Raw genomic sequence first — 17,244 nt, forward strand, 5'->3', positions numbered from 1 at the left:
TCCCCCAGATCCAATGAACTGCTATGTAAAGCCCTAAACTGCACTCCCAAGTCACACAGAGGGCCTTGGAATGCTGGGGTGCATGGCCTCTGCTCGCTTATTGGGCAAGGAGAGGACATGAGCAGAGAGAAAGGGGAAGGGGGGGGGGGGGGTTGACAAAGGTGGCCGTGCACCTTTGCACTGCATCTTTAACTCATACAAAGGACGCAAATTTGACCTGCTCCGACAAACCACTCACCCCCCCCCCCCCGCGCCCCTTGCTTTTAATCAGGAGTGCGAAAAGGGGGGGCTGAGGTGCGGGTTCTTGTTTCCTGGTCTGCCTCCGAATGCTTCTCTGTTCGGAGCCGGTCATTGTCTCCGGATCCGAGTGCCGGAGAAAGTGGACCGCCCGGCCGCCGGCTCTTCAAGTGGCTTGCCTGCGTGCGCCTTTATCAGAACATGGCTACACTTGGTTTCGAAGAGAGAAGTACAACAGGGATCAAATCGAGGAAGCGAATCTTTGACAGGGAGCAAAAAGTCTAAAGAGTTTGTCACGACTTGGGAAGCCTCAAGCCAAGCGGACTGACCGATGATGGGAAGCTCTTCACCTGGCTTGAGATGGCCTGCATGCTGAATAAGACAGAGTTTGGGTTTGCTTATCCAGAAGGCCGAGGGAGGCTGAAATAATCGAGGTAGCATATCCCATCGTGGTCCTGCTTGCCGCCAACTTGGAATCGAGGATCTGAGGGAAATCAACTATTCGTGCTCTGGATCCATTCCTGTTCAGTTATATATATGCTTGTAAGATAAGCATATCACTTAAAGTTGCATATTCAGGTTCCACAATCGTTTAGGCCGCAACTCCCTACCTCTCATCATGTTACACACAGTCTCTAGCATAGCAGAAGCAAATATAGTCGCCAAGACCAAATCACCAACAAACGCTAGAAGCAACACCAATCACACAACCTTCTTGTCACAAAACCGTGATGAGGGGGGGAACGGAAGAAGCGGGTGCTACCGTCCCGTACGGGACCCAGCCGCCGCGCCCAGCGTATGAAGCACCATAAATCCAACATAGTCGAAACGTTCACCAAAGGAAAACACTGGTGCAACAACGGCCAGGATACCCGTGCCAATCCGCTGACTTCGAATATCCACCCGCGGACGTGTCAATATTTTCCGACTCCCTTGGCAAAGAGCCGCACACAGCATGCCACACACTGATAGCATTGCTCACATAAACTTCGTCTTCACAGTATGCGAGCATGATGGAAGTCATATTCAACGATGAAGGCATTGAAGTAGCCTCATCAATACCGATAACTCATATTTTTTCCTAGCTCGGGGGTATTCCTGAAAGATAACAATAGGAGCTCGCGCTCCTGTGCCCATGTATCATTAATGAAAAAATCACAAAAAATGATATCCCGCAAAAGTCTGTCCCGGCCGTAGAACGCCTTGCTCGGTGACCATGGCTTTTTCTGGTGCGTCGGCCTAGATCAAAGAACCAGAAAAATTACTCCGTCGCTCATAACCGGTGAAAGTGGCACTTCCCACGCAATCCCCAAGGCAACGGGTTGTATCCAGCCGAGGTCTTGCCTGCCATGCTCGCCTTCGTCTAATTTTGATTTCATAACATGTTGATAATTGTATTCGTGGAGAAGTCAGAGTGGGATGGAGTACTGGGTGTGGGTTAGATTCGGCAGTGCGCCGACAGGTGTCCCCGACTAAATCGTTCTTCCCACACAGCTCAGCCCGTCGAGTCGACGATGATGACTCTCTGGATCGAATTTACGGATCCAGATCTCTGCAGCAACGTTTTGTGAAACCGCAGTGCTGAAACTGAACGCCATCGAGCCCTTTGAGGAACGGAGGGGGTCTCAGGCGTATCGAATCCACCATCCCCTCCACCACAGCGTTGCGAGACTCAAAGGGTTGAGACAGCCGCACGAGGGAATGTGGCGTACAAAGGGGGGAGGAGAAGAGGCGTTCAACCGATTTCTTTTTAGGGTTTCCCACCCAGCGACAGATCTAGCGATTGGGTGATGTGTGGCGTCCCTTAGTCGTCATCCAAGCTTCGCCCGCCGCATCAACCCGCTCGGTTCTGTCTGAGCGTGGTCGGGGTCCACTTTGGCCAGACATCTTGCCTCGGCTGTGTGGTCTCGATAGTGCTAGTGTGCTTGATTTGTAACCCCTCTTTCAGGTGTCTTTTGGCCATGATCCAATCTTCGCGATCGTCGTCGGCAGGGTGGGATCCTCGTCGCAATTCGTGCCGTCCCATATCTTGGTGCTAAATTCTTGCGTCGCCCACGGGGCTTGGATGTTTGGCAGTGCCAGCGATTTCTGAGCCGCCGAAAGACCCTTGATCGACGAATCGTCCTCAAAGTTTGTGATATCGAAAGAGTCGTCGAGGGTTAGCTGGCTCGCCTGGCTCGTACTCGGTTGGTGGCTCTGAGTAGGAGGAACCCTTTCAATTTCGACAACCACCTCCCGCGTTCTGTAAATCGCCATCTTGGGCTGTCCGTCTGCGTCGGTAGCGTTCGCGGCACCTATGGAAGGTCGCCTACTGCTCGGACCGGAGCTGACCGCAGCGACGTTAATTCCTCGCAATGCGGGTATCTTTGGTTTCGTCACGTTGTTGAGTTCGATGGGATTCGGGGGTTGGCTGCTGATCGTTGCATCGATTCCTCCAACTGGGCGACCTCTAGCGTAAGTAGGTAATTGCAAGCTGTACTCGGATGGCTGGTACGAGTCTCGGTTGTTGCCGTTGAAGTCGGCAGCAGATAGAATGCCGAGATCGCGTTTCCGAGCAACCTTTCCAATCAGCTCGGCCATCGACATCTCGATCTTGAGCTTGACCATGTACGCCAAAGGGTGGAATTGCATGTAACTGGAGAGCAACGTTAGTACGCTATGCACACTTACCCAAAACCCATCGCTATGTCCACAACGAGAGTTTGGGTTTCGCACAAGACCACCTACACAAATGTGTTGTTGAGGCTCATCATCGCAATGATAAGCACGTCCATGCTCAGAGAAAACCCAATGATGAACATGTTGAACTGCGTCAGTCGCTTGTACTTGGTTAGGCCGTGGGTAACCAAATTCTTCTGGACAATGCGGACGAAGTAAATGTTGAGCGCGCCATCGACAATAAGGTAAATGACCTTTTCGCAGCGATCCCACCACTCGTTGATCTCGATATATCTCTCTGACACCTGTAACCGAGCCGGCACCCAAATGTTGTAGACGGAAATGTTGATGGCGGTAATCAGCACGGCGACGCCCACTTTAAGTCGCCATGCCCGCTTCTGGTTGGTAAGAAGAATGGCGCATCGGTTAATGATGATTTGTAGAAGAAATTGAACCTGGAGAGCCCAAGTGGTCACTGTGGTGGTCAGTACATGGCTCAGCAGGCAAGGTCGTACTAAGTAACTTACAGATGCAAAAGTAGAATGCGAAGCTGGAAATGGCGGCAGTAAGTATCAAATCGACGACATGTTGGAGTAAGTAGTACTGGTGACTTACCTTGGCGGTATGATGCCCTTCAGATGCAGCCAACATATAATGCTGAAGATGGTACACACGAGAATCTCCAGCCAAATCATCCAGATGTAAGAGTTCCGGTAGATACGATCGCCTTGCCGCCTATACATGGCGGTGGTCTGCTTGATCGCCGTCCATACTGTGAGCCAGCCGAAGCCAAGAGTGAAGCCCCAGGCCAGAGATGCAATGACCATGTCATCTTCGGAGACCTCTTCGAGCTTGAAGTGCGGGGAGAGGAGGGTCATCATGATTGACCAGCCTGAACATCATAGCAGCGAGGCTGAGACATTAACAGATATTATTCCGTATTTTGCTTCATGGTCGGAAGAGGTGGGTGTTAGTGGAGAGTTGAGATGAGAAAGGGAAGGAACTGACAAAAGGGATTAAACAACAGAACTTACCGAGAGCATGGTCAACAAAGAGTGGTTCCACGACGTCATGCACAATTGGAAGTGAAAAATCGAAAATTGTCTAGCAGGGTCCCGATCTGGCTTTTCGAGAAGTTGGGCTCGTTCGTGGCCGGTTCAAGAACGGAGAGCGGACGAGCACAGGAGGGGGGCTGAGAGTCAGAATGCGCAGAGGGCTGGTGTTTTTGAGGCGAGCCCTTTGGGCTAGCAGCGCAAACACTCAGAGTAGCGTTGCGATCGGACCCAACACGTCGTGTTTCATGGGCGAGTCAGGGAACGGTACACGCACAACGGTACGGATGGCGTCGCCTTCAGCGAGCCAACACACACTAGCACTAGAACGTTTTTTCACTGCAGCATGGAAGAAAACCAGCCTTCTGCCGCAGGTAACCCACGCTGGAAGCAAACGGCGGCTTCATCCTTCCAAGGAGAGGCCCAGTCGGGGTAAGCGTTAACGCGAGAGAAGAAACCATGCAGCGCCGGCCATTCCGATGGGAGATGAGGATCAGAAGTAACGTTCGCTAGTGGGTGCTGTTTTCCCCCCCTAATCGCGAAAACGCAGAGCATGTGAGCAAAATGGTCATCCTTTCAAGGGCAATTCCAGTCTCCCGCTGAAAGAAGATGGCCCTTGCTGACTGACAGCGTGGAGGGAGCAGCCAGAACTCTGCTGATGGTGCCCAATGGAGAGCAAAGCCAAATATTGAACGACATGGAATGCGAGCGCGGCAGAAGATCGGCCATGGAAGCGGTGAGGGACATGTCTGCAGCTGTTAAGGCGCCGATCCCTGGCAAGGTGTCATTGGGACATGACTTGGTCGTCGGCATTAGGGCGAGCGACTTAACCCCAAAAGAGACTTTCATGGCTGCGAAGCTGAGGGATGAGAGGCCCAACGAAGGGAGGAAGTGGGCAGAAAGAAGAAAGCTTGGCATCTGATCTTCGCTGCGAATTCTGCGCTTGGGGACCGTCTTCTCGTCAGCGTAGAAACGTACAGGGACGAATCGGACACGAGATGCTGCTGTTGGCTCTGGGATCACCCAAGCCGGTCTTTTCTTCTATTACAAAAGTCCGTACGGATAGTTAAAAAAGAAGTGTGGTGAGCACGTGGCTCGTGCAGCTGTGGTGAAGAAGCTGCTCGGATTAGCCCTGGGCTGGCGGAGGTGGCCGACAACCTCCTGTATCCTGAGGACAAAGCAGAGTTTCTTGATGCTTCGCTTGAAACTCCCACCCAAGATTGGCAACATATGCTTCTCAGGAGTTAATCTGGTTCTGCAAGAAGACGGCGGGAATGCCGCGGTCGCCGTGTAACCACTTCGAGCCTCGAGGTTTCCTGACCAAACCCCGTAAAGCCCCCTGGACGAGCCGTAGTAGCGGTGCCGGATGTTGCACTCCGGGCATTGGAAATTGTCCAAGTAAGAACCATTTCATATTAACAAGACTTCGTATCCCCTCAGGCTTCGGGATGCATGGATGTGCTTGTCGGAAGTGACTGCGAAGGTTTCGACCCAAATCTAGCCCATGGAACGTGCGCCGACTATCGTCTTGGTAATTGGAAGATGGAATCCGCGGTTGCTTGGGGTTTGAAGAGACGAAAACCTTCCATTGCAATTACCGTCCTCCTAGCTCCGCTTACGCATAGTAGCTATCGGATATTGGACATTTCGGGCAATTATCTTGGAGCACGTTGCCCTTACTCTTGACGTGAGGTCATTGTGGTGTGGCAGGGCGGCTTTTCGTTGGAAGGATATAAACGCGCGTTCTGGAAACGTGCCATCAGAGAGACGGGATGCATGGATTAGCGAGCCGGCGCGGATCTCATCTCCTTCCTTCTTTTGAGCCTGGAGATTCGGTGGAGTTCGGCATCTCGCAGCGTTGCAGTAAGGCGCAAATACGGTGTTGGCGAAAGACACATGTCTTTGCATACAATCGCATGCCGCAGTCATACCGAAAGCTGTCGGCATAATTAGCCCCCCTCCCAAAAGTCCAAGTCCGTAAGGTACTCGAGTCATCGTTTGCGGGGCATCCGAAGGTTAGTGGCATGCAAAAGATGGGCAGCGCACTGGGGCCAGAACATCACGTAATGGTTTGTGATGTCGTTGTGGTTTTAGGTCGCACCGAGGCTATGGTTCCTCTCCCGCAATATCTTCGGCTAGAGGCTGATTGACAAGAAAGAAAGCTGCGGCATTGAGCCCCTGAGGAGCGGGCCGTCCGCAAATCTTCTCGAAGCCGGGTTTCACGATGGGGCTAGTTCTCCCATCTTGGCTCCAAGATTAGCTCGAGGTCCCAACGCATGGGGATGACATCTTTCTCGGTCGTTGGCCGCAGCAGCCTAGCGGAGAGACCGGCAGCGACGTCGGCATGCTGCAGCAATAGCGGTAGGGTTGTCGTGCATACGCGGGGGAACCACCACTTCCTGAATCAAGTCGTGATGATTTTGTTCGATGGACGACACACGTGCAAAAGGTGGGTGTCGATTGGAGATAGATCAAATTGCTTGGTTGGTAACAGAAAACATCTTTTCCCGCCATTATCGGAGCCGATCAATCGAACGCCAGTCCGTCAACCCGGCAGCCGGTTAGCTTTTCGGCGAATTACAAGAAGCTTCTTGTTGACGTTCCGGTGGCATAACTCTGGACGTGTGGGAATAAGAAGGAATGAGCAGAAGTTGGCGAGTCATTGGGCTTAGTCTAGCCGCCTGCGAGCCTTCAAGTGGTCTGGCGAGATGGGACGGACAGAACGACAACACAGAAGGTTTCCCAAGCGTCCCCACCATCATCGAATGGTGCACCGAGAGCCGAGAGGTTTGATCGTAAGACGCGAATGAGGTAGCCTTCGGGGAAAACTCCGGCCTCTCCCAACTGCCGTATCGCGAGGAGCCCGGATCCGTCATCTCCGTTTCGAGTATGCATGTCGGCAGCATGTACTACAATTGGTTAGTAATCTTCGGGCCGCGGGCAACCAGAGAGTTTCAGTAACGGGCTTTGAATCTGAAGGTTCGACGACGCCCCATCCGAGGCCTTCACTCGCCGCCTCCAGGAAATCGGTTGTCATCCAATGTTATGGTCCAAGTCATCCAACAAGAGGTAGGGGCAATTCGAGAGCAGGTGTATACGTGCATAGCAAGGCAGTGAAGTTGGAATATCGGATTTGCGATGTGCAGTGGGATGAGTGGAGTGGAACGGTAGGAGGCTGTGGAGTCGTGGAGGAAGATCCCAGCAGGTGGAGAATGGCATCTGTGCCCACTGCCCGCTGCCCGGGGAAGAGCTCGATGCCCACAACATCACACTTCCATCTCACGTGACAGCTTCTTAACGGCGTGGTGGGTAATATTTACAGTTGATTACAAGTTCTCCGGCCAGCTTCATCGACTGACATTATTCCCTTATATTACTATGGTGTTATTCCTTTTCATGTACAAACACGCCAAATATATCTATGTACCTGACCCCAAGTTCCCTCCTCCAAATCAACTGCAAATGCCATATCCGGGTTGGCATCCAGCACCGCAGTAGAGATCCGAATTACCACACCATCCATTTTTGCTACAGCATTGGTAGTCACCGTTGCCTCGGCAAGTAGCTATTCCTGCGCCGCACACTCCGTCTCTTGCGACCGGCAGCCCCGAACCCCCGCCGCTGCCTGAGCTACCGCCGGAACTACCACCGGAGCTGCCACCTGAGCTGCCACCTGAGCTGCCTCCTGAGCTGCCTCCCGCACTGCATGTACCGAAGCCCGGCTGGCAACCCGTTCCGCAGTAAGCACTTTCCGTCCCGCAGTATCCATATGCACTGCAGCAGTATCCGCTACCGCAAGATCCAATACCGGAACCGCAAGAACCAGGCGCGCCGGGGTTGGGCTGTGTCGGTGATGTCGGTGTTGAAGGTTGGTTAGAAGATGCTGTCGTTGTTGATGGCGCCTACTTGTTTGTCAGCTGGGTGATACTCTGTCTGGAATTCGTTCACCTACTTGGCAGCTTGCGAGTCGCGTGTCTGCTGCGGCCCCCTGCAGCCAAGTCTTCATGGTGGCCTGGAAAGATTTGCCGTTGTAAGGGTTGCTGTCACCGCGAGTTGCCTCCCAAACAGCCACACCTCCGAACGATGGCCGGCAGTAGTACGCGCTGATGAGATTATTTGCCTGCTGATGGGTGATGTAGTTCCCAGCATTGGCAGCATCTGAAGAACCAGGTAGGGTGATGAACACCTTTGCGTCTCTACTGGGGGTGTTTGATAGCCATTGAACCCAGGCATCGAACGTGAACCCGGCTTGCTGATATGTTGAACCAGGGGTGTAGGACGGATTGCTAGCCGCCCAAGTCGCAGCTGAGCAACTAGGAGTGTTGTAAAACTGGACAAAGATCATGTCGAACTTGGCGGCGGAGATCATAGCAGCCATATTGGCATCTGGAACGACGCATTGAGGAGCGCCAGTCAGATAGTATTGCTTCGAGGCTGTTGCGTAAAATGTACGCAGAAGGGTCACCAGGGCAATGTAGCCTTCCGAGTTGTCTGTAGGCAACTAAGTATCAGCTGCCACTCATGAAATGCACGGATAAGGGTACGGCAAAGATGTCAACAAACCTGTGGATGGATGCTCTATATCCATATCGAACCCATCAACCTCAACCGCTTGTCCGTTGTAATCGAATGGGCGAGGTCCTGTCCAGTTGGGGTCTTTCGGTCCGAACATGTACCACAAGTAAGTTGCCAGGAGTTCACCCTCGTTTCTGCCTGTGAGCTGGTATGATACTACGCCGCCTCCGAGCGACAGCAGGATCTTCTTGCCATACTGCTGCTGGCATACTGGAATCTGTGCATTAAGACTAGGGCAGTTTGACTGCAACTGATCCTTCGAAGGGTCGAGGACACCGTTGAAGCCAGGGCCCGGGTAAACTTGGCCGCCGCATCGATTACCAAAATTTGTTCCAGGGTATCCGTTCGCCTGGGCTGGGAATAGGTGCACGAACGAGAGGACAATTATATCGATCTCGGGCTGCTGGCATTGGCTGATCAGGTCGCCCTGATTCGGACCTTGCCCCTGTCGTGTTGTTAGCCACAGAATCATGACAACGACTTGGAAGTGCGTCTACTTACGTAGTAGACAACAACATTGTTCTTCGAAGTTGGGTCGAAAGCTGCAGAACACCATGAGACTGCTATGCTCAACAAGGCGAACACACTAAACAGCGCCATTGTAGCAAAGTGGTGTATGCGGTATCAAAGACAGACAAGTAGGAAGAAAGACACAAAAGAGGTCGACCAATTTCTAGCATCCAATGTTGGCTTGAACGCGGCAGTCTTCGTGATGCTGGAGGCAACGAGGACTTCAGTAACGATGACGTCGGCGCCCAGGTCTAGGAAGCTGGGATGGCGAGTGCACTTGCTGGCTGCTTCCTCATGATGGAAGCAATTCGAGGGTCCTTCTTGCTCTAAATAACATCTGGAAAGTACAGGGACAATCGCACCTCCCACAATCTACATCTTCCATCTTCCAAGAGCCAGGCGCGAACCCCCCCCCCCCCATCAAGACCCCTCCTTCTCTCCTGCGGTCCTGCCGTGGGCGGAAAGTGTCTAGAAAAGAAATGCGGTGGAAATAGTCCTCCCTCCCCGCTGGAAGTTATTGCGATGCAGAATTCCGCGACAGAGTCCGATGGCGTCGCCAATCCAACTTTCCCCGTCACGTTCCCTCTTTTCTACAAGGGCGACCGTTACCCCTTGACTCATCCTGCCACCAAAGCCGATAAAGGGCAAGATCGCGTGAAGAGGGGGGTTGGGCCATCCTCTACGCGACGCGTCAGAAATGTGCAGAATCTAATGGATTGACTATTGAGGTTGATTTCAGCGTCATTTCGCACGGTACCATCTTTCCTTTGTTTCGTGTGACCCCGCGATTGAGCCTTTCCGGGCGGCCGAAATGTTCGGTGCTTTCGGTGGGGCCGTGCCGCCGAGACCGCCGAATGCCCCACCGAAACCGCCGACCGAGACTAGAAGACTCCGTTCGCACACTTATTGCTGCCTGCTTTCATCAAAACTTAAAAGAACATTAGTCCATCATATTAGATGTAGTTTCACTCTGGATATCATCAAATCAAGAAGGACAAATATCAAACATGGTCTTCCCTCAGACAATGCGTTCTCTCGTCGCGCCGAAGCACTGCAGTCCAGCCGGCTGGGAAGTAGCTGAGGTGTCGGTGCCGACCATTACCAGCCCCACGGACGTGATAATTCGGGTAAAGTCTGGAGCTGTTATGACGGGCGACTGCCAGAGATCTCAGGGTTCTCCGATCGTTGCGCTACGCAAAGAAAGGTACGCTGAGCACTGGGCCCAATGGACCAACCTTCATCAGTAGGGCTAACAACTTGTTGTCTTCAGCTTTCCCATCAAGATTGGCTGCGAGGGCTCCGGAATCGTCGCAGCTGTCGGCGCGGGCGTCAAAACGCTCAAAGTAGGCGACGCAGTTTACGGACTGTGCTTCACGCGGCCAGCCTTCAGCATCCCCGACCCAGGCTTCTGCTCCGAGTACGCCGTTGGGCCTGAGAGACTTTTACTGCCCAAGCCGTCACACACGAGCTTCGAAGAGGCTGCCTCGCTTCTGGGCTACACCGTCACGGCGTACCAGACCATTAGACGCGGGCTCGTCATCGCAGGAGAGGAAACGCTGGAAGGCAAGACCGTCTTCATCCCCGGAGCTCTGAGCGGTGGAGGCTTCAGCGCGATTCAAGTTGCCAAGAACGTCTTTGGCGCCAGGAAGATTATTTCCACCGTTTCGACTCCAAAGATGAGCCTCGTAGAGCAGTATCTGCCAGGGATGGTTGATCAACTGGTTGATTACACAACCACGGACGTCGGCTCTGTGGTGCCCAAAGGAAGCGTGGACTTCATGTTCAATACACAGTGGAACACTATGGGTCCTGGAGTACCGCTTCTTAACCCCAAGGCGGGCATACTCATGTCCATCGCATCGATTCCCCCGCCAGCCTTGACGGAAGAGCTCCTGGGGCCCGCAATGGTTCCCTTCTGGGTTGTCTGGGTGTTGAAATTGGCCCAACTTTGGTACTCGTTCTTGTTACGCGGCACAAATATCAAGCATGAATTCGTGTCTGGAAATCCCGAGATCAGGGAGGACTTGGAGAAGGCTGGGGAGCTTATTGCTACTGGCAAGGTCAAGGGCGTTTTTCGAGTGGTGGAACTGGCGAACTTGAACTCGGTGAGGGAAGAGTGCGAGAAGGTGAACAGTGGGAAGGGAGGGATTGGGAGATGCATAATAAGGGTCGAGTCCTAAAGCAATGTCTCATTTGAAGCTCACAAGGAACCTTCATACCAAGATCATATACACCCTTCTATGCAGACATATAGAGCAATTGACATCTCATATCACTCTGCTCAGCATTCCCGATCAACATGCTTCATTTGATTGCGCATCAATAACCCCCATATTTATTCCTTGGAATTCAAAGGCCGTCGACAGAATGAGAAACTGCCATTGGCTTGCTATCGAAGGATTCGCGTACGTAATCGCGTCGCATCCCCAGATATGGCTCAGGTGGCGCCCATAAACAGTCAAGTTGATTCAACATCCAGTCTACTATGGTATAATCTGAGACGGTAAATAGTTCCAGAGGTTCATCGCACGACATTTTATAGTTGTAGTCATGTCAAAAGACCAATCTCTCTATCTCCCAGATGGACGCACCCTCAGCTACACCACATTTGGCATCACCCCACAATTGAACCAACCAACAATCTTCCACTTCCACGGCCTCCCAGGCACCCATCACGAAGGCCAACCCGTCCATGAAGAAGCCACCAAACGCAGCATGTGCGTCGTTGCCGTAACACGCCCGGGCTACGGCAGCTCAGCCTTCCAACCCAACCGCACAATCCTTTCATTCCCGAAAGATGTCCTTCACCTAGCAGACCACCTCAAAGTCCAGCGCTTCGCCGTGCTAGGAATCTCCGGCGGTGCTCCGTACGCCCTCGCGTGCCTTCATTCGATCCCAGCACCACGTCTTGCCGGTGTGGCAATCGTCTCCGGGATGTTCCCGTCGGAGCTTGGTCTGAGCGGAATGATGCTCATGAACCGCCTTCTCTTCAACATTGCGCCGTGGTCGCCGGGCCTCATCGAGGCCATCGCCGACTGGCAGGTCGGGAATCTCGCTCGGGATTCTGAGCACCCGGAGAGGCTCGCTCAAGCGACGGCTGATGCCTTCAAGAGTCGTCCGGTTGAGGATCGGGAAGCACTGTACGCTGGTGATGGCAAGATCTTGCGGGTATTGGAGCAGAGCACGCGCGATGCATTTCGTGAGAGTAGTCGTGGATTTGCATGGGAAGCGAAACTATTCGGGAGTCCTTGGGGGTTCGACTTGAAGGACTTGGTTGTACAGGAAGGGAAGTTGGCTATCTGGCATGCGGGTAAGGATGTCAACGTCCCATTGCGGATGGCTGAGGAGGCGGCGGGGATGATTCGAGGTGCAGAACTCAGAGTTATTCAAGAGGAGGCGCACATCAGTTTGATTTCACGTCGGATTGGAGAGGTTGTCGACACTCTTGCAAGTATGTTGGAGGCATAGAAGTTGACAGTTGCCATAATGGTCTGGAGTTTCATCTAAGCTGTTCAATGTTGCCAAGTTCCGAGCCACGCAATCAGCGTTCAGAATTCATTGGTAGGCATTGCTATCGCAAGTGATTGTTTTCTCCCCAGCTCTGCCACATACGGGGATGAGCTTCCATCTTGGGTCTTGTTGGTCGCGTCCCGGCTGCTCGCAGTCACACATCGTTGCATGTTGGCTGCGCCGTTGGAGAGTCCCACTGCGAGGGAACTGGTAGGTTTTTGATTTGCTCTTCATCCTTGTTCCATGCAGGAAAATGGAACCTGGCAAGTGAGAAAACATCGTATGAGTGATGCTGCATGCATATTCCAGGCGCTCGCACCAACAACGGTGTCTCCTCCGGCGAGGGACTCGCAACCCTTGAGAACCCCTCTTTACCCAGGTCTCGTCTACTTAAGTCACGGAGCGGCCGGTGATACTTTCATCTCAGTCTCCGATTGCGCTCCTTATGCGCGACATCTCATGATAGAGCACCAGCAGTTGACATCGAAGATGACCAACTCTTCACCCAGCCCGGTGGCGGCTAATGACAGGTCACAAACAGCATCGCCTAATCTTGAACAGCCTCTTACCTCAGCCAACGAAGCTGCTACTCTAGAGGTCGATGATACAGCTAGCGTTCGTAGCCTTGATTCTCGAGCCGATCAAGTTGGGTCAACTGACTTGGGAACTGCTTTACTCTAGGTCAACGGAACGGACTCCAGTATCAGTGATCAAATGTAGAGGCTATTACTCGTGATTTTGGTGACGCAACACTAACGCCGCAACTAGCTCGACCTACACAGCGTCTTTAACCTCCAGCGCGATAGACTATCCCACAGAATACGGCCGACGCTATCATGCATTTCGTGCGGGAGGTAAGTGACTCGATACACCTTCCTGAGTCTATTTTCGCAGCAACATGGGCTTAGGGCAAAGAGACTCTACCAGAGACTAACAGAGAATCAGCATACTTGGGACCGAATGACGAGGTATTGCGAAACCCTGAGAATACATGCGCCCAGAAAGCAAGAACGATAATTGACCAAGTACTTCGGATATACAGTTAGAGATGGACCGACTCGACTTTCATCACACCTACATGGTGAAGATCCTCGGCAGGAAGCTATTCTTGGCTCCAATTCCATCCGAGACTACCCATAGGATTCTTGACATTGGCACCGGCACTGGCATTTGTATGTAACGCCTGGGATCAAGTTGGTTGAGTATCGCTAATCAGATCAATATCCAGGGGCTATCGAGGCAGCAGACGTCTTTCCCAATGCAGAGGTACACGATCCGCTGCGCTTGTGTCCTTGGCCAACTAATTGCTCACCAAACTCTACTCTTCACAGATCTTAGGAAATGATCTGAGCGCAATTCAACCATCTTGGTAGGTATAGTGGATTTAAGGCAGTACTTCCCATTAACTGATCTTTAGGGTTCCGCCGAACGTCAAGTTCGAGATTGACGACGTTGAAAGCTCCTGGATAAACGAACAGAAATTCGACTTCATATTTTGTCGATACATGGCCGGTTCTATTATCGATTGGCCCAAGCTGATGAAACAAATCTACGCGTATGCCTCCTCCAGACTGTCGATAGGACAATACTGACAAAAGTCCTAGAAATCTCAAGCCTGGAGGCTGGGTTGAGTTCCAAGACTACGACATCAATTATGTCTCGGAGGATGGAACACTGACTGAAGAGCACCAAACCGACCGGTGGAGTAAACTCTTGATCGACGCCTGCAGGAAGATTGGTCGTGATCCCTGCATCGGACCGTTGCTCGAAGGTTGGGTCAAGGACACGGGATTCGTCGATGTCGTCCATCAGAAGTTCAAGATGCCCATCGGACCATGGGCCAAAGATCCTCACCACAAAGAAATTGGCATGATGAACCTCATTCAGCTAATGGATGGGCTGGAAGCATTCAGTCTGAGGACCTTCTGTGGCGTCCATGGATGGACCAGAGAAGAAGTCTTGGTACTGCTGGCCGAGGTGCGCAGGGAGCTCAAGGCCGGGAGCTTCCATGCCCATACTGCGATGTAAGTCTCCTTTCAATTGTTTCGACTAGTCCTTATTTATGGGAGAGTATACTGACGCAGTCTTTAATAGCCACGTGGTTTATGCACAAAAGCCTGAAGAAAAGGAGGAGGAGGAGGCCTCGTGATCGAAGGGGAGTGGATGGCATAAATAATACATGGGCGGGGCTGATTGCTTCCCCGGGGTTTACTCGCACTCAATTCTGTTCCAGCGCATAAACTACAGTCGTTGATTAAAGAATAATCATGATTGCGAAACTCAATCTTGTGCCACAGTGTGGCTCGCATGTCATGCCTAGAGCATAATCGCCTTGAAATCGCGCGCGATCGAACTCAGAATGCGGGTGAACTAGCGTCTGCCCAGGGCAATTCCGGGTGAGACATCACATCTGCTAACGGGATCTCGAGGTATGGTGCTCATTTATAGGTACCGGATGGAACCGATGAAGATCCCGCTCCGGCCAACTAGGCCCGATGCGTCTTCAAGCCCGCTCCCGCTCAATCCATCTGCTTGATATTCCAAGCCATCGACGCCCTGGTTGCTGTTTGACAAGAGTCTCGCCCCAGACACCTCACCGAAACCGAAGCATGGTGGCCGGAATCAAGCGAGCCTGTCAGCCTGGGGGAGGTGGCTCTTTGAGCAGCCACGCCGCCGAGATGGACCCTTTTGCAGCCATGTCTCGTGGGCTTTTTGGTCTGGAATGCGTAATTCTTGTTGCCAGAGTGCAACGGGTAGATGGTTTTAATGGAAGACCCCCTCTCGAACCTGTCTGTTGGTGCTACCCTGTCTCTTGAAAGTGTTTTTAAGGTATGACAAAAACCGTCAAGGACGCGCCATATTCGATTTCTTGGCGTTCACCAGAGATCAACTTCGAATTTGCTTATCACAGCCACGGCCGTTGATTTACATCATGCGGGCAACCTTGGTGGCCCTTCTCGTCGGTGTGACAACAATCTTCGCCCAACAGCCAACTCTACCCGATGTTCCCGGTCTTTCACTCGACGATAATCCCCCATGCGCTGTAAGAAGACTGGAAGCACCCCATCGGCGACTAGATACGGCGGTGTTAACATGAAGTGAAGCTGCCTTGCCTCCTGGGAGGCCTCAATCAAACGAACTGCCCCACCAATGACCAAACATGTCTGTGTCAGGACGACGACTTCATCAAATTTGTGGAAGGATGTGTTGTCATGAGCTGTCCGCTCAAGTACGCCATCAGTAGGTTGTGGTCCATCGATCGAAAGGTATCTGTCTGACATGCACTTTAGTCACTCAAAACATCACATGGACCGCATGTGATTTCCCTCTACACAATGAGGTGCCAGCAACAAAAGTCACTCGGATTGTTCTGTTTGCGATGCTTCCAACACTCGCCATTATTCTTCGGCTAATAACGAAGTTTGCTCGGCTATCACCGTGGGGTTGGGATGACTACACTATCATTGTGGCATACGTAGGTCGCTGACCAGTTCTGAAAGGCCTGACCAAGACATTAAGATGATATTTGAAGATTCTACTTGTGGCGTACGTGTCTTTACACGTCTTTCGTAAGCTACGCAGGAGATCCTCACCAGCGAAAATGTGCTGACATTATTGACCAGTCGAGGATAACGGTGCTGGGAGAGATCTATGGACTCTCAGTGATTCAGAAATTACCCATTTCTTCAAGGTATTCAACACCTGCCGCTTCTGCGCGGACGTCCTACAATCTGCACGACTTGCACCTGGGGCTATAATTGCTGACATCAAACCTTTACAGGGCTTCTACGCACTACAAACTTTATATCATTCATGCATCGACATCATCAAGGCATCGATTCTCTTCATGTACCTCCGAATCTTCCACCTGCCCGGCGAAAAAATCACCATTGCTTTGTGGGTTACGCAGGTCCTTAACCTCATGAATGGCATCATCTTCATCTTCGTTGGCCTGTTCCAGTGCAATCCCGTGAGTCTAGCATGGACATTCTGGACAGGGGATGCGACTGGAAAGTGTATCGATATCATCTATCTCGCGCTAGCACACGCAGGTATCAACATTGCGCTGGACGTTTGGATGCTTGTTCTTCCTCTGACACAAGTTTGGGGCATGAATCTGGCTCGCCGCAAGAAGTTTGCTATCATGTTCATGTTCAGTCTTGGTCTGTTGTGAGTAGCTCAACATTCATATCATGAAGCATCGTGAGTAACTAACGCATTCGGTTCAGTCTCACAGTTGTAAGCTGCATCCGGATCAAAGCAATCTTAGATTTCAGAAAAGATCCGCTCAACCCTACCGGTAAGCTACTGATCGCTTCGCTCCACATGATGAAGCCTTAGTACTGATACGTCTCTCTTCTTCGCAGTGGCCATGATGCCCAGCGTCATTTGGACGGACCTTGAGCTGTACGTCGGAATTTTCACGGCTTGCATACCAACTCTTCGTCAATTCTTTGTTCGGTTCATTCTTCAACAGTCAGAAAAGAAGAAGCGCTTGAGTTCAGCTGCGGCTGAGTACAGAAGCTCAATTCTCACGCCGAAGAAGGGCGGGTCGCAGCAAATGAGCGAGCTCGACACCGTAGATGAGAGCAGCCACAATAATTCTCCATAAAATTGTAAGATCATTATTGTTGCGCTCTCCCCGTCCGTACGTATTTTACATAGGCAGAGACTTGGTGTTGTCATATGTACCAGTAGATAC

At 52.0% G+C, this 17,244-nt stretch overlaps 7 protein-coding genes across 7 annotated transcripts; 4 read left to right on the forward strand and 3 right to left on the reverse strand.

Annotated features, from left to right (window-relative positions):
* Positions 1–2,181: 2,181 nt before the first annotated feature.
* On the reverse strand, positions 2,182–3,776 carry BDZ83DRAFT_718189 (uncharacterized protein; the record flags this gene model as incomplete). The annotated part of the gene is made up of 4 exons (XM_060512038.1): positions 2,182–2,872; positions 2,965–3,350; positions 3,387–3,390; positions 3,511–3,776. 4 exons carry the CDS (start codon positions 3,774–3,776, stop codon positions 2,182–2,184), a joined length of 1,347 nt encoding a protein of 448 aa, XP_060366833.1.
* A 1,711-nt stretch (positions 3,777–5,487) lies between these two features.
* On the reverse strand, positions 5,488–6,083 carry BDZ83DRAFT_235867 (uncharacterized protein). The gene has a single exon (XM_060501840.1). The coding sequence runs from the start codon at positions 5,940–5,942 to the stop codon at positions 5,553–5,555; it is 390 nt and encodes a 129-aa protein (XP_060366834.1). The 5' UTR covers positions 5,943–6,083; the 3' UTR covers positions 5,488–5,552.
* A 1,316-nt stretch (positions 6,084–7,399) lies between these two features.
* Positions 7,400–9,122, reverse strand: BDZ83DRAFT_718190 (chitin recognition protein; the record flags this gene model as incomplete). Its single annotated transcript, XM_060512039.1, has 5 exons — positions 7,400–7,572; positions 7,621–7,830; positions 7,896–8,438; positions 8,511–8,967; positions 9,024–9,122. 5 exons carry the CDS (start codon positions 9,120–9,122, stop codon positions 7,400–7,402), a joined length of 1,482 nt encoding a protein of 493 aa, XP_060366835.1.
* A 759-nt stretch (positions 9,123–9,881) lies between these two features.
* Positions 9,882–11,293, forward strand: BDZ83DRAFT_614704 (alcohol dehydrogenase). Its single transcript, XM_060507856.1, has 2 exons — positions 9,882–10,236; positions 10,303–11,293. Exons 1-2 carry the CDS (start codon positions 10,040–10,042, stop codon positions 11,210–11,212), a joined length of 1,107 nt encoding a protein of 368 aa, XP_060366836.1. The 5' UTR covers positions 9,882–10,039; the 3' UTR covers positions 11,213–11,293.
* A 75-nt stretch (positions 11,294–11,368) lies between these two features.
* Positions 11,369–12,556, forward strand: BDZ83DRAFT_614706 (Alpha/Beta hydrolase protein). The gene has a single exon (XM_060507857.1). The coding sequence runs from the start codon at positions 11,583–11,585 to the stop codon at positions 12,498–12,500; it is 918 nt and encodes a 305-aa protein (XP_060366837.1). The 5' UTR covers positions 11,369–11,582; the 3' UTR covers positions 12,501–12,556.
* A 378-nt stretch (positions 12,557–12,934) lies between these two features.
* BDZ83DRAFT_614710 (methyltransferase domain-containing protein) lies at positions 12,935–14,862 on the forward strand. Its single transcript, XM_060507858.1, has 9 exons — positions 12,935–13,157; positions 13,224–13,258; positions 13,311–13,396; positions 13,488–13,510; positions 13,585–13,714; positions 13,771–13,808; positions 13,874–13,911; positions 13,960–14,097; positions 14,147–14,862. Exons 1-9 carry the CDS (start codon positions 13,002–13,004, stop codon positions 14,568–14,570), a joined length of 1,068 nt encoding a protein of 355 aa, XP_060366838.1. The 5' UTR covers positions 12,935–13,001; the 3' UTR covers positions 14,571–14,862.
* Positions 14,863–15,921: 1,059 nt separating this feature from the next.
* On the forward strand, positions 15,922–17,154 carry BDZ83DRAFT_718194 (CFEM domain-containing protein; the record flags this gene model as incomplete). Its single annotated transcript, XM_060512040.1, has 6 exons — positions 15,922–16,017; positions 16,075–16,111; positions 16,166–16,233; positions 16,324–16,712; positions 16,772–16,842; positions 16,910–17,154. The coding sequence occupies 6 exons, from the start codon at positions 15,922–15,924 to the stop codon at positions 17,152–17,154; spliced, it is 906 nt and encodes a 301-aa protein (XP_060366839.1).
* Between the last annotated feature and the right edge of the window lie 90 nt (positions 17,155–17,244).

The sequence above is a fragment of the Colletotrichum acutatum genome (assembly GCF_030867785.1).
Source record: "Colletotrichum acutatum strain CBS 112980 chromosome Unknown BDZ83scaffold_29, whole genome shotgun sequence".
In the NCBI taxonomy this organism is placed as follows: domain Eukaryota; kingdom Fungi; phylum Ascomycota; class Sordariomycetes; order Glomerellales; family Glomerellaceae; genus Colletotrichum; species Colletotrichum acutatum.

Coding starts and splice junctions, on each gene's coding strand:
- BDZ83DRAFT_235867 (XM_060501840.1), bottom strand. CDS start 5,942: ATGACTCGAGTACCTTACGGACTTGGACTTTTGGGAGGGGGGCTAATT.
- BDZ83DRAFT_614704 (XM_060507856.1), top strand. CDS start 10,040: ATGGTCTTCCCTCAGACAATGCGTTCTCTCGTCGCGCCGAAGCACTGC. Junction 10,237..10,302: donor GTTGCGCTACGCAAAGAAAG/GTACGCTGAGCA, acceptor TGTTGTCTTCAG/CTTTCCCATCAAGATTGGCT.
- BDZ83DRAFT_614706 (XM_060507857.1), top strand. CDS start 11,583: ATGTCAAAAGACCAATCTCTCTATCTCCCAGATGGACGCACCCTCAGC.
- BDZ83DRAFT_614710 (XM_060507858.1), top strand. CDS start 13,002: ATGATAGAGCACCAGCAGTTGACATCGAAGATGACCAACTCTTCACCC. Junction 13,511..13,584: donor ACTTGGGACCGAATGACGAG/GTATTGCGAAAC, acceptor TCGGATATACAG/TTAGAGATGGACCGACTCGA. Junction 13,809..13,873: donor ACGTCTTTCCCAATGCAGAG/GTACACGATCCG, acceptor TACTCTTCACAG/ATCTTAGGAAATGATCTGAG.